The 15,106-nt window shown below is 41.0% G+C and overlaps 1 protein-coding gene across 15 annotated transcripts in view; it reads left to right on the top strand.

Annotated features, from left to right (window-relative positions):
* Positions 1 to 15,106, top strand: part of AKAP13 (A-kinase anchoring protein 13) — a 212,696-nt gene that overhangs the window by 69,400 nt on the left and 128,190 nt on the right. For all 15 annotated transcript variants that reach the window (XM_050309179.1, XM_050309185.1, XM_050309181.1 and 12 more), the window contains one exon: positions 8,402 to 8,549. In XM_050309179.1, the coding sequence (XP_050165136.1) occupies positions 8,402 to 8,549 (148 nt within the window). The remainder of the gene's footprint in view (positions 1 to 8,401; positions 8,550 to 15,106) is intronic.

Here is a 15,106-nt window from a genome sequence, read left to right as displayed (position 1 = left end):
TAGCTGGATTTGTGTTAGTCACTGCACACATTCAGACTGCCTGCTGTATTGCTCCTGAGCACTGCAATTTTGTTGTTATTGCTAGGTGAATAATTAGTAGGAAATACTATCAATCACTCAAGCAGCTGGTAATAAAATTATCTGGTTCAGTTCTCTAAGTGTAGGCTTCAGGAAGAGGCTTCAGAATGAGGCCAGAGCAAGACATTCACATCAATTTGGGTGTGCTTTCTAGGAATTGATTGAAGTAGTGTCCACAATTTCTGAAAAAAACTCATAGTAAGATCAGTACTTGTGGGAACTGGGTGGTACTAGAGGGGATATTCTGCTACAGAGAAATTTTCCTGTCTTTTGCCTTGACTTCATGTATATGTGGTGACATTACATGGAGACTTGCATAATTTAAAGGTAAACCCCAATATATTACTGCTTTTCTGTCCCTCCTTGTCTCCTCCTCCTCTGTACCAGAGCTGTACAGGGCTTGTGGTGGAAGGGGCTTGGGGTTACTGTCACTAATTGCTTGTTCAGGCAGTACAGGCCATGGTGACCGAGGACAGAAAGTGCACAGTCTGGCTAACACTAAACTGCCCAAATAAATGAAAATTAAATCAATATTTTCTTCACTATACTCTCAGATTCACCTAAATAATAAAGTTCCCATCGCAGTTCTTCGCTGGGTGTTTGCATTTATCGCAAAAGGGTGAATGGCACTTTTCTCATCCTTTTAATTTTTCTCCTTAAGTTTGATTTTATTTTGCATTTTGCTGTTAATTTAGTGTTAATTTTATGAAGTCTTTGTACATTAAAAATTATAAGAAATGCCTTGGCTGTTTAGTGTGGGAAGGCTGGCTTTGTATAGCAGAGGCCAACACCAAGCACATGCACTAAGCATCCTCTGAGCAAATGTTGGTAGACAACTGCTGCACGTGGAACCCTGTGCTAAGGCAGTGGTACCAGCTAAATTAGCTATTAACAGCCCAATCTAATAACCTCCCTGGCTCTGTGTAGCAAAGTGGTATGTCAGGAAGATCTATCCATAAAGATAAATCGTGTGTCTCTTTCAGCACTACCGAGATCCTGTTATTTTGATGGATTTCTGTTGGCAGTCTGTAGAGATCTCCTTCGAGCTGCATGGATTAATATGTGTATAATACTTACAGTAGCATCTTGACACTCAATAAAGAGTCATCTCTGAGATGATTGATTTGGAGACTAAGACATGTTCTATCAAAGGATGTGGGCTGCTAATAACAGGTTTCTTCAAGTGTACCCATTTCTGCAGGAGTTTGTGTTGCTCGTACCAGCTCACAGGACGAAATCCACTCCTTGCTCTCCTCAGACCTTTTATCTCTTTGCAAACAAACCCTGCTGCAGGATTAGAGTCCTGGACTGGTTCAGGATGTAGTGTGGCTGAGATGGTGTTAATGAATCAGCTGTAATGATGTTGATTCTGCAGAAAGGCAAGTTGGGGGTGTCAGTGCTGTGCTTTTTAGCACAGGTCGCACTCAGGATGGACCTGTGGAAGCCAGCTTAGGCCTGGAGACAACAGCTCAGGGCTATTTATCATAAATGTCCATGTTTTCCCACAGATTCTTTTTACCCACAGAGTCCTGAATAAATAGTCTTTTGACTCTGCATCCCTACTTTTCCTTGCATCAACATTTTATTCATCAATGTGCTAAGCTAATCTTACTTTTGGACCAAATTCTTTCTCACCTTTGGGGGAAGAAAGTGGTGGAGAGAACAAAGTTATTTTGCCTATCTGTCAATGTTTCAGTCATGGCTTTGTGGTTAGTATTGGAAGAGGGGATCACTTGGCTCAGTGCAGTGTTAATGAAATATGGAAGGTATCACCTTGATTTGCTATGTGGTGGCAGAAAAATATGTAGCATCATTCTGCTCTTTTGGTGGCCTGTGGGCAAGACATAATAGTCTATGATTGTATTTTCCAAAGAATAAGAGACTGCTTTGCAAAATCTGGTTTTCTCATCACGGAGAGGCTCGGTATCCACACCGTTAACCTGAAACCTTTCACTGGCAGGGATAATAGCACTGCTCTTAATTTGGAAAGGAAATAAGGTTAGGCCTGGAGATTGATTTTTGTGTGTATGTTAATAATTATTTTATTTAAACCATTGGAGTAATTATCTTTGTCTTCTTTTGTGTTTGTTTTTTTTTTTTAAATTTAAGAAAAATTCTCTGCTTCATGCTTTAAGATCAAGGAGTTTGAAGTCACTGACTATGAAAAAGGACACAAATCTGCCCCAAACTTGGCAGCTTGCCATTCTATTTATTTCTGGAGTCTCTCCCTGAAGGTTTTATCTGCAGGAGGTTGCAACACTCCACCCGAACACATCCATCTTTCTCCACGCTCCTGACCCAGGTCACTGCCTTTATCACGGGGGATATCTCGAGGCAAGGAAGGATTTCTAGAGCTGCTCATGTTCAGACAGATTTCACAGCCCTACCTTTGTTTCTGGGGCCTGGAGTTCTGCAGAATAAACTGTGTTTGATGTGACTCCTCTGAGTCAATACTGGTGAAGTTGAGTCAGTACTGGTGAAATTGAGGATGTCTGTAATGACTGCTGTTATCTTGCTGTAATAGGTACTTCTGGCCTCCTCCCATGGTTCCTTCCTTTTATATATGTGTGCTGGGAGCTTGCAGGGTAAATGGCCACATCTGGAAAAGGGGATGGATGCTTCAGGCTGCAGCACTGAGGTCCACTGACAACTCACCCCATGCCAGGGCAGAGAGGGAAGGGGACTCAGTGGGGTGTTTTGAAGGTAGGACCCATCCCAAGATTCCACCCCTCAAGGGTGAGCTGTTTATCTGCTTCTGTTAACCTGGGAATAGCAGCCTGGAAGACTTTGCTGGTCACAAGTTATTTTCTTGCCATGGAAGAAGAGCATCCTGTGGTTTTATGAGGCAGCAGTGATAGTTCTGTGTCACTCACTGGAGCGCTTAGTCAGACCTGGAAATACTGGGATCTAAGCCTTTCTCAATCAAAAGGGTTATTCCAGGAGATGAGAGCACTGTAATGTTTGCTCTAAAAATAGTTGCCCAAACCCCCATTTCCTTTTGCAGTCGGGAGCCTGTGTGACTGCGCCTGGGTTTTTTTCCTGCATGGAGATGTCCATGTGTCCACGTGCTGCATTTATCCTTCCCAGATGTCATTCTCTAGAGGTTTAAGCACAAGTTTGCACCAACCCAAGGTAACCTTATGTGGGAGGCATCTTCCAGGATACTCAGCTGAGATATGGACACTGCCTGGGAGCAGTTTAACTGTTGATCTCGTTTTGTACTGCCAGAGGTAGATGGTAATAGATCATCAAAGCATCTAAACAACTATATTGTACTTTCTTGCTTGATAATTCCTGTTATATTTTCTAAAGCTGCCTTGCACTTGGCTTTTCCATCCTCCAGCTGCTTTCAGAGTCTCCTGCAGTTCTCAGTTTGAGGTGGAATTGTCTCAACTTTCCCTTTGATTTTTGTCTAGCTTAATTATTGTCAGTGCTGCACAGTTTCCAAAGAAAACGTCATATGATTGAAAAGCCAGCTGTTCCCTTAGAAGCCATTTGGATGAAAAATGCTCGTGTTTGAACCACGATTCCCATTCCATTGATGGGGAAAATCAAAGCATAGGGATGTGAAAGGACTTGCCTCTTGCTGGAACTACAGCCCGATCCTGTGCACACAGTGTCGAGCAGTGGCTGAGGTAACAGCAAGTCCAACTCCATCTAAAAAGGCATAAATAAAGGTACCAATGAGCCTGAATTGAAGGAGAGGGAAGAAACCACAGCTGTGATTTTGTGCTGTCCCCCTGTGGACAGTGAAGCTCTCTTGGGAGCTGTTTAGGGCTTTCCAAAGGGGAACAAACAAAAATGCAATAGGCAATGACCCAGCAAGGATCTGATTCATGTTATGAGTAGCGGAAACAAAACAAAACTTGTTACAGTGGCAGGTTACGTTTAGTCATCTAAACCAGCACCTGATCCAGCCTCTTTAATGAGGCATCATAATGCCAACATCTACAACAACTCTTAGAAGGAAACATACTGTGGAAGGTTTCTTTCCTTCATGTGAATTTCTAACCCATCTAACCCATGGACTTTCCATTCAAAAGGTTTTCCCTGCATGAAAGAAACAGCCAGAGTTTGCTATCAGTGGTTGGCAGCAGAAATGTTGCTTTTCTATTTAAAACAAATTAATGATTACTGGTTGTTAGTGTTTTCTCATTAAAAGCAGAATGTTAAAGCAATACTTGAGTGCTGAAGTATTACTCTCTAAAGCAAGCTTCATTTTCATAAGTATTTTTAGCCTCTGTATGGAGGTCAGTGGGTAGTTAGTGGCTTAAGTAATATACTTCAAAATTCCCAGTATGAACCATGGGGGGGGGGGTGGAAAACCAGCTTGAAAATCACATGCTTCAGCTATAAAAATACAGCTTGCCCTTTTTTTGTGGTTTTGGCTTTTTTTTGTTTGTTTGTCTGGTTGTTGTGTTGGTTTTTGTTTGTTTGTTTTCAGAAACATTAAAATTTGTTAGCCAGCATGCTAAGAATATATTTTCCCTTTGCAGTCCATTTTAGAGAAATGTACCTGTTGCTGGTAGAGCTGATGTCCCTCAGGGAACCATTCCCACTGCCATCTAAACACTTGGTTTTCATGCAGAAGTCTTGAATTCTGCATTTGCCAGGGTTGTTTTCATGGTCCCAAATGATGACCAATTCCCCAAAATCAGACAGATTTTCAGAGCCCAAAGTGGAAAAGAAAGATGTCTTTTCATGCTTGCCACAATTATTTGTTTTTGGAAGGCGGACACTATTTTTGAGGTGATAACATAAGTGATCTTAATTCTTTCGAGCTTAAAGATTCTGTTCACTTCATCGTCACTTCTAAATATTGCTGAAGTCTTCCATTTGAAAAAAAAGAAAAGCCTTTGAAGGTAAATAGTGCATTTTAACAGGCTTACTCAGAGCTGCTCGTTCTTTGCCTGCATAAAATCCACATGCCTTTAACTGCAGTATTAGTAAAACTAATATCTAAAAAGGTGGATTTGTGCTAATGCCAGCAAAATATGCTGATAAACAGGTGCCTTGTCTGGATAGTTTTGGGGTTTAGTCCTAGTTACAGCATTTGGGCCTTTCTAGAGATAATTATATTTCTGCTGCCTTAACTAAGTCAAAGCTTCAGAGTAGGGCCACTCTAAAATCCCTTTCTGGATTGTTTTCTGGTTTAAAGCCCAAGGTCAGGTTTGGCTTTTCCAGTGCACCCATCCCTTTTGGTTTGAAAAAGGGAGTATATTTAGAAGAAAGAGCCACATCCACCTTCTTTACATCCCGTTACAACTGTCTGAGACCAGAGATTTTTCAGATCCGAACAAGGGAAAGGGTGGCCTCTTTCATGAATGGACCAAGATGGAATGTTTTCATTTCCAATGGGCTTTAAGCCAAGTAAATATTAGTCGATCCAAACTAGTTTTGAAATTAAATTATTCGTATTTGTTGGAGCGTTCCAGAGAATGGCTTTGATCTGTCTGTACTTTCACCAAAGGGATATTGGCAGGCTGGCCTCCCATTTCTAGCCATTCAGGATGAAAGAAGGGTTATAATAACCACCTTGTGTGGCAGTGATACTGAACAGATGACATTTTTTGGACAATATTAAATGAATAAAGGTAAACATACTTCAATTAAAATGTTTTTGGAGGCTGAATGCAGTAGGGCTGTTGGAAAGTCTTCTGTGTGGGTTGGAGGAATTTGCCTGCATTTGTAACTGATTTTCTTTAACTCCAGAAATCTTGGAAAGAGCAGGGTTTGTTCTGTGCGTTATTTCCTTTCCAAATAAATACGTTGTTTGAATATAACTTAACAATCAAATTAAAATTGGCAGTGAACAATGAAATTTTTGGTAAGTGGGAGGTAGAGATGTGTGTTGAAGAAAGATGGTCTTTTGCTTCTGGGATCTCCGATCACCTCACGCACAGTGAGCTCTACTAGGCCTGGTACAACTGAGAAGTAGCTCAGATGACACCTGTGAGTAGAGTGAAGCACATTATCAGTCTTACCAAAGATATTTGGAGACAACTTAAAAATTCAAATTAATAAGTAAAATGTTCAGTGTTCCATAGTCTTTGTTGAAGGTGGGAAGCAGGGTGGAGGAGCACCATAAAGTGCTGCTTAGACACAGCTGAAGAGCCTTTTAAATTGATATCAGCTGATGATAATTTGTGCTCCCCATAGACTTAAATGATACCTTAAATGAACTGAATTAAAATACAAAGAATGGAACCAGTTATTTGGAAAGAACTTCTGGAAGTCACCTGGTCTGACTACCTTCCACCTTCAAAATTAGGTCAGGTATCTATATAAGAAGTTCATTTGTATGTTTTGTGTCTCAGCTGAGAGTTCAGGTTATGTGGAACCTCTGGTGTTGGGGTTTCTTACATGTATTTACTAGTTTTTTGTCAATAACAAAATAGGCAAATTATCTCTTGTGATATTGATGCAAATTAAATTACTTTTCCTAGAAACAGGAGTAGTTTGCATGGATAGACAGGTGTCGCACTCTGTGCGGATTTGCTTTCCTTTCACAGAGGTTGGACTAGCTGTACTTGATTTCTGAGTTAAATAAAAGAAAAAATCTCCTTTAACAGATATCATGTTAAACACTCAGTTCTGTTGGTGAGTGTTCTGAAGTGCCACCTGCATTTGAAGTCTTTCATGTTCATGCCTTAAGGGAGAAACGGTTTGAACAAAGACGAGTAAAAAAGCCAAAGCACAAAGGGTTTGTAGGTTAAAACTTGAGCTTTTGTTTTTTTGAACATCAGCTCAAAACTGGATCCATTTGCGTGAAATGGAATATTTACTTTTCAACTCAGCATGTGGAATGGTCATGCTTGAATTTAAAGCTTGATTTATTTCTTTTTGCACCTGTTTTTATTTTAACACTGACTCTCTATACAAGATATACTTTTGCTACATGGTTCCTTTCTCCCCAGCTGGAAGTCTGGTCTGATATTATCACGTGAGACCTTCTTAAAATGCACATTTGTAACTCTACAACTTCTGAAAATGCAAATGATATTCAGGGTTCCTTTTTTTTTATTATTTTTTTTAAATTTTTGGATTTTTTTCCCTGTGTGTTACAGCACTGACCCACATATTTGGTTCTAAGACCAGGGGCTGGTCATGTACTGCACTACAAAACCTCGTTTCTATGAAAACAAGGTGCAGTCCTGCCCCTGGCAAGAGTACCAGACAGGCTGGATCAGAGGAGAACTGGACATGAACTTGGAGGAGGAAGAGTAAAAGGAGCTGAGGGAGAAAGGGGGGAGATGTGAGACAGAGTGTGGAAAGAGATGCTAAAATGGCAGTGGTGTATGGAAGGGCTGGGAAGTCTGGGAATTTTCTGCAATAGTTACGTTTGACAAAGAGAAGGGATGAATTGAGTGATCTTAAGGAGAAGGTTTTAAAGGAAATTAGATGTGTATTTTCTTGAATATGCAAATTAGAATTACATAATCTGTAATAATAATAAAATCTTTTCCAGATTTCCAGCTGTAACCATATGCTCAATGGGATGGTGGCAGAGAGCTGGCAACCACAGCTGCAGTGTAAAACTGGGGCATCCAACTGGTTTTGATCTTGATAGAAAAGGGGCAGAAGGTCATGTTACAGACTGTTGTTCCCATTGTCTCATAGTTTATATAATCTTTCAGGCTGATAGATGATGTATGATGAGATGTTGGAGGCATTTAAAAGAATTTTAGATGTGGCACTTGGGGACATGGTTTAGTGATGGACTTGGCAGTGCTGGGTTAATGGTTGGACTCTACGATCTCAGAGGTCTTTTCCAGCCTAAATGAGTCTGTGGTTTTATGATCAAATGAAAATGCTTCACTCAGTTGTGTAGTAACTGCGAGCCATCCTCTTTCCTTGCCTTCCCTTCTCCATGGAAAACTGAGGTTGATGGATATTGGCCCTGTTCTTTTCCATTCAGGTGTAGGCATTTCAGGTGTATTTACTGTCTCCTGTGCTGGGTTAACTATGATAACTGTGTGTGCCCTTTTAAAATATAATTTTTGCTGATAGCAAAATTGAGCAAACCCTAAAACTGTTTTTTGGACTTGGTGTCATTTCACCATATTAAGTTGCTGTTTTGAATATACCGTGGAGATTTTTACATATCTCTTTCCAGAGCTGGGCTCAATATATTTTCTGCTCTGTTGGCTTGGTGTGATGCTAAGGATTACTTGCATATCTAAAAATTAGGATGGGCCCCAAGTTGTGTGAAAAGTGTGTATGAACAGAGAGCGTGAGCCTTGTAGGTTGAGAAGTTTTATATTATATGGTGCAGTTTTCGGTCTCATGTAAACCTAACCTTGTTTCTTGTTCTTTTTCCTAGGGTGACTCTGTTATTACAGTGCAGCTGACTGAGGAAGATAAAGTTGAAGATGATGTAGTTTTTTATTTGGTCTTCACTGGATCAACTGTCCAACACTGCACAAGCACAAGAAAGATTAATCCTGGGAGTCTGGAGACAATTTCTCCTGGTAAACAATTACCTTGCTTTGCATATCAGTGTATCAGTCTATGAAATTTGGTTAATAGAAGTGGACTGGAATGTAATGCTGTTTTGTTGGTTGTCTTACTCCTCATTTACACATCCACAGGGAGTAGAATGGTTCGGGTGACTGCTTTTGCCTTTTAAAAATCTCTGTCTTGATTTTGCTAGAATTAAATGACTTTGAGATTACAGTTATTTATGTGAAACTATGAGATTCTACTGTATAAAATACACAGTTACCTTTACCCATAGTAAAAGCTTTTAAATGCATTAAAGATAGCGGAGGACACATTTGCCAGGTTAGAGATGCTGTTGTACAAATGATGTACATCCTGGATAGTCCTAGCTACACTTAGCACCTGCTTGACTCAGTGAGGTTCATTGCTGTAGTCCTGGTGCAGTACAGCCCTTTCCCCTAAAACCTGCTCAGCATTTCTGGAACTCTTGCAGTGGCAGGGGATGTGTGCTGCTTGGTGCCACACGAAAGCCCACCACTCTTCTTAAGCCTCTGTGCCATCAGCAAAACAAAACAAATCAAATCGGTGCAGCATTTCCCTTTGGTGACTTCAGGACCGTGGGAACGAGTGCGTTCCAGGCTGCAGTCCTTACCATTAACCTTTCATTCTGACTTGTTGCTATGCAGCACATTGCTGCTAGTGTGAGAAAAACGCCTGACATTTTCACTATACACAGTGTAGCTCAAGCCATCAAGTGTTTTTCTTGGGTTTGTCTTTTTATCTAACTCCTAAGTATTGTTTTATGAAAGATGCACGTGGAGTAAAATTTGTGCTAAGGAGTTCTTTCTGCTGGGAATGAGTGGCTAAAAGTTGGCCACTCTATGTTGTGTGGTTTTTTTGTTGTTTTTTTTTTTCATTTCCTCCTCTTTTTGTGCTGTTCATGTTGTTCAGTTGGCTTGGGAAGAGAAGTCTTTTTATGGTTACTGATGGCTGGAGCCCCGTGCAATCAATTAGATTAGTGCTTATTTTCTCCTAGAAGAGGAGGAAGAAGAGGGTGACTCCTTCCCTGCTTTTGTGTGGTGGGCGTGGGGCTCTGCCAGCCCCGCTCCCAATGACCTCACCTCCCTCTGGGGACCGTGGCTGTGTCGCCAAGAAAGGAACTGAAAAGCTTTAGTGTTCCCCTTCAGCCCATGTGGGAACCAGCATGCCTGATGGGATTTCCGGGCAGGAGCGATGCTTTCCTATCATCTCTGGCCCTCGGAGCAGCGGTGGGTGTGGCCAGGGCAGTGGCTGCCAGGTGGTACCACGGTGATGCTCTAGGCACTGCCTCTGCTGCCATCCACAGATGTGAGTGAGTCACTGATGGGGGCTCCCTGAGGCTCATTTTGTCGCTGTTGGTGGGAAATCTGACTCCTTTCATGATTCAAAGGGGAAAGACGGCATTTCTCTCAGTTGTTCTTTTAGTAATAATGTGTTGTTTTGGTTCTTTTTTACCCAGTGTAGTCATGGTCTTGTGGTGTGTGATGTTAGATAGGGATGGGTGCTGTCCCAAAATACAGCTTCTATTGGATTAAGATTTAGTGGACCTTCTGGAAATGTAATCCCGTTCCTGCACTGTCTGGGGCTGTGGTGCAAGGGAAGAGATCACATCTCAGGTGTAAAGCAACCATGTGGATAACACCTCTTCTGTGCTCATACCTCATTTTGAAGAAACCACCTAAATAAAAAATACGTAGTGGTGAAGGGGGTGCTGGGGAGAAGCAAAATGGGAAAGAACCCAGGTTTTTTCATACCCTCTGCTGACACCATAGTGTTTGCCCAGTGTTGCTTCAGCACTGACTACTTTGATTTCAATGGAACCTTGACTTGTTTTAGTCCAGCTCTTCCTCCTCCTCCTTCCTGGATGCACAGTGAATCTGTAATCGTGTGTTTACACTGTATATTCGCCAGTTGCCTTGGAGATGGCTGTGGTAACTCAGAGCTGACGTTATTTGACCTCGCTGCAGGATTAACCATGAACAAGAGACAGTGTGTGCAAGACCAGCCCTTGTTTAAACACCCAGGCCCAGGCACTCAGCAAGTGCTCTGCAAGGAAACTCTTGCAAGCAGCTTTTAGACAAAATCTCGTACTTCACTTCCAGCTTTGAACATCCTTCGTTTTTCCCTGCAGTGCAAGACGTGTTGCACATCCCTGGGAGCTCAGCTGCTCCTTGGGGATGGCTCAGGTGGGTGAAGGGAGGGCTGATTAACTCAGGAACATACCAAGCCTCTCTGCTTACCTTGAACCACCCCTGCTTCCCTCCTGGACTTGAAGGCTCTCCCCTCATTCTTGTTCCAAGTCCTCAAAAATCCAGCAGAGTTCAGATGAAGTCCATCAGGGGCAGGGGTCAAAGGGGTGGTTACAATTCAGTTAAAGGTAATGTAAAAACAAACACAGATTTAAATTTTTTTTTTCTTGACTTTGTCAATAGTTTTTTTTTGATGCATGGAGGCATAAAAAACAGACAGAGAAATGATTTGATTACATTTGCTGCCAAAGTTAAGCAGAATGTTTGAGCGAAGCTTTCAAAGAAAATCACATTTTAAGAAAAGAATCTTGACAACATAAAGTTGTTATAGATGAAAAATTAAAGAAAATGGAATGGAAATATAAGCTGTCAAAATACCTCCTAAATTCTCATTGTATGTGAAAATTCTCTATATCCTGAAAGACTTTACCCAAATAAAAGCTTGCAACTGCAGAGTTAAATGACTGCTGCGTTTTATATAATTACTGGAGCAATCTTCCTCTTTCTTATGCTTTGTCATCAGACTCAAACACTGAATATATATAGTTCACACTAGTGTTCAAATATAAGCTTTTATTTCTGTACATAATAAAAGAAGGGACTTCTGATTGTAAAAATATGGGAACAGCTTTTATTTATCTGAAAATGTGGCTAAATGTAGAGTCAGCAGTCACTCAAAGGAGAAAACACCTACCTGTATTTCTTCACTTGCTCTGAAGGATGGGGTGGGATGATTATTTATCCTGCCCTATTATTGACTGTGTTAATTTAAAGGAAATAATTTGTCCTTATAAGAAACAGGTTCTCATCTGAGATGATCAGTCATCACTTGAAGTATCAAAATTAGCTACTGAGATATAAGAATTAGGCAGTAGGTGATGCTTTATGTGCTTTCAGTAGCTCTTTGCCAGCCTAAGGACACATCAGGTTACATGGTCCAACTAAGTTTCTGTTTGCCTTGGTGAAAAGGTACCAAAACCTTATTTAACTCTTGCTTTACTGTCCCTGTTAGAGTTCTTCAATTTCTAAATGGTCTGCTTCAAATTTTCAGTGATTGGAGCAGTTTTCCTCAGTACCACTGGCACTCTGGTAGTTCTGCAGAACAATTTCAAAGGCTGTTTTATCAGACACCATGTTAAGGTGGCAGCCAGAGGTGTAATGGTTCTGGATACTGCTCGAGTTTGGATATCCTTGTTTGCAAAAGCTCGGTCACTGGAGTTTGGGTATTAAGAAAATACCAAAGGTCTGAGCAGGGAAGGAAGCAGAGAAATGATACCAGCGGAGAAATTATACCAGCTGTGTTGCTGTGGTTAAACTGTTGTTGGCTGCTGAAATCGTGCTTTTGGGGATGGATGTGTCCACTTATGTCACAGATGCTCATCCTACTATTGTTGGTCATGAACTGAGCTTTTCAGCAAGTCTTTATTCCTGTAGCAACTGAGACTGCCACAGTCTTATGTATTTCTTTTTTCTTACCATCTCTGCCGGGTAGGGAAGGTCACTGAAGCCAAGCAGGTTGCATATGGTAGTGTAGAAAATCTGTGCAAACCAGGGAAGTGAAACTTCATTGCAAGACAGCAGCCTCATTGCCTGCCTCCCTGCTAGAGCAACTTTTTCCCCACTGAGGAAAAAACACAACCTCATAAAAAAAAAAATCTGCAAATCATGATCTGGCAAACAAACCAGCAGAAGAAGGAACGACCTCATCACCACACGAGTCAAAACCCCCAACCACATCTTGCCATGGGCAGTGGAAGCCTCTCTGCATTGGGAAGCTCTTGGGCAGATTTGGGAGAATTTTCTTGCAGGAGCTGATGTGCTGGAAGCTCGGGTATTTGGGTGGTGCATCTAGTGCAAGTTTGTGAGCCACCACCGTAGCAGCTCGTGATTGGGCACATGTTCTGCTTTGCATTTAAAGACTGGTGTGTAGTGTGTGGGAAATTTGAAATGAAATTTCAAATAGGGAGAGACAGTCCAGTACTGAAATCCAGAGCTGCAGCAGCTCCTAATCAAATAAGTCAAGGGTAAGAAATACTCTCTCTGTGAGCCAAGTCACTGAAAAAAGTAGTAAGATAATTTTATGAGATATAATTGCCTTTGTAAATACTGTTGTAATGTGTTGTATCACTCTGAACTCTGTAATAACAAAATGGCTTTTCTCTTGTTGGTTGATCTCAAAAGGTTCAGGGTTCTTGTGTAGGTTTCAGAGGGGAGGAGGATCAAAATTGGAGGTAGAAAAAGGGCCTGAAAGACTGTCTGTCTGCTGGTAGCTGCTTGCCTGCAGTTTTCACAGGGTTGAAACACTCCCTTTTTACTCCAAATGCCTTGACTCACCTTTTCTTCATGCTTAAGCTAAGGTGGAGAAGCCACTTTGGTCTTTAACTTGTTCTTAATTCTATAGTTCTCAGGGTTGGGTAGGTGTTTTTTCCCTTTCTTTCTGCTAGTTAAAAGGATAGGCGAAAATTAATTTCAGTTAACTTGGAAATATCTTAATTTCAAACTATTTTTTTTCTGTGAAATCCTTTTGTATGCTCATACTTTATTCTCTTCCACAGACTGTGTTTTCTCTTAAGAAACAACTCTTCATAGAAAAAGCAGTATTTCGTGAGTTACAGTCTTTGTACTGGTAGATGAAAAGGGTAAACAAGTTGCATAACAAATGGCCACTTGGCAGTACCAGTTATGGATTTGAAAATACTCCTAATTATGAAACAAAAACCCCCTAAAATAGACTAAAACAGCATAGCCAAGAAGACTTATTGCAGTCCATCCTCTTTGGTGTATTTAATTGCTTTAGGCAGTGTAATTAAAAGGATATGATGCCAGTACTTAGATGACATCAGTCACAGGAAAAACTGATTGAATCTGTATTGAAATTATTTAATATGTAGTGTGTGGGGTCTTACACTTCTGAAGGTTTTTGGGGCGTCTGCAGTATGTAAAGGGCATTAAAAATTCTTTCTACACTCTTCATATTAGTAGTGAAGGGTTTAAAAGGAAGAACGAAGGCTCCTGTCCATCGCTGGTGCTGTGTCTGTGTATTTCATAAGGCTTCCTGTGGTGCACAAGTAAATACAATAACTCTGTAAATCACACAAACACACTTCAGACACGGCTTGCATTTTCTGAACCAGAATTCAGGGTTTATGAAGCAGAAAAGAAGCACTTTTTGGATGGTCACAGGAGATTCCTTGGCTTCCCTGTCCCCAAGCCACCAGAAGGCAACATCTCTTGGATGCAAATCCGAGATGCTCCATGGGATTCACCATATTTGCTGTCTGACTTTCTTGTCCTGCTTAAATCTCTCTGTAAGACCTCTTTCAGCCCAGCTCCACCATGGTAACTCAGAGGATGCAATTAGCACTGGAATCCTTAGTCACCTACCAGGCAAACCCAAACATGTGCTTCCAGCAGGGCTTTAAATAGCTGCCCAGGCTGGGGGCCTATTGTTTAATAACTCCAATGTGAATTCTGAAAATAGGAGGTTTGGACAGGATTTCCACTATTGGAGGAGTAGGAAATGAAATCATCTTTTAGTATAGTTCTGACTAGGGGTGTTTTGTCTCCATGTGGGCCTTGTTTAATAAGAAAAAGTCAGAAGAGTCCTGCCCTTTTAACCACACCCCACATCACTGGCACAGGTACTGATTAGATGGACAGGTCTAAGCTGTACATTAACTTGTCTGCTAATGAGTTACAGCTCAGAGATCTCCACCTTTTCTCCTGCTCATTGTTGTGCATTGTTATCATGTAGAGGAGGTTGTGTTATCACGCAGATGCATCTCATCTCTTCAGGGCTAAGTACAGACAGACCAGAACACCATGCCTTCATTTTTCATTCTTGTATTTTCCCCAAAGCATGCTTCATTAAGTGTTCCCATTCATTCCCAGTATGAAATTATTTAGTTCAAGAGTTATTGTCTCCTTTGAAATAATTTTTAAAGTGTGGTTTTACATGAAGGTAAGGAATTCGCTTTATTGCAACAGAATTAGTTGCTGCACCCGTCTCTGCATAGACTGAAATGGTTTTTAAATTTTTGTATTTTTCCTGCAATATGTTGGCACTTCTCAGATCAGCTCCAAGTTGTGAATTGTTTCCAGGCTAGATTTAAAGTAACGGAGGAGCAGGAAGAGAAATTGGATAAAATGCAATCCTGCAAGAGTTCGGGCATGGGTTATTTAAATTTTATCAGTCAAACCAGTGTATAAATGACCACATCTCATACTGTAGCAAAAAAAAAGTGTGAAAAACGCTTTTTGTTATACACATGAAGTTATTCTGTGCAGTCCGAGGTGTC

The sequence above is a fragment of the Myiozetetes cayanensis genome, unplaced genomic scaffold (genome assembly GCF_022539395.1).
Source record: "Myiozetetes cayanensis isolate MyiCay16 unplaced genomic scaffold, myiCay2020 scf14, whole genome shotgun sequence".
Lineage (NCBI taxonomy): Eukaryota > Metazoa > Chordata > Aves > Passeriformes > Tyrannidae > Myiozetetes > Myiozetetes cayanensis.
This window is presented reverse-complemented; position numbering and strand designations above follow the sequence as displayed.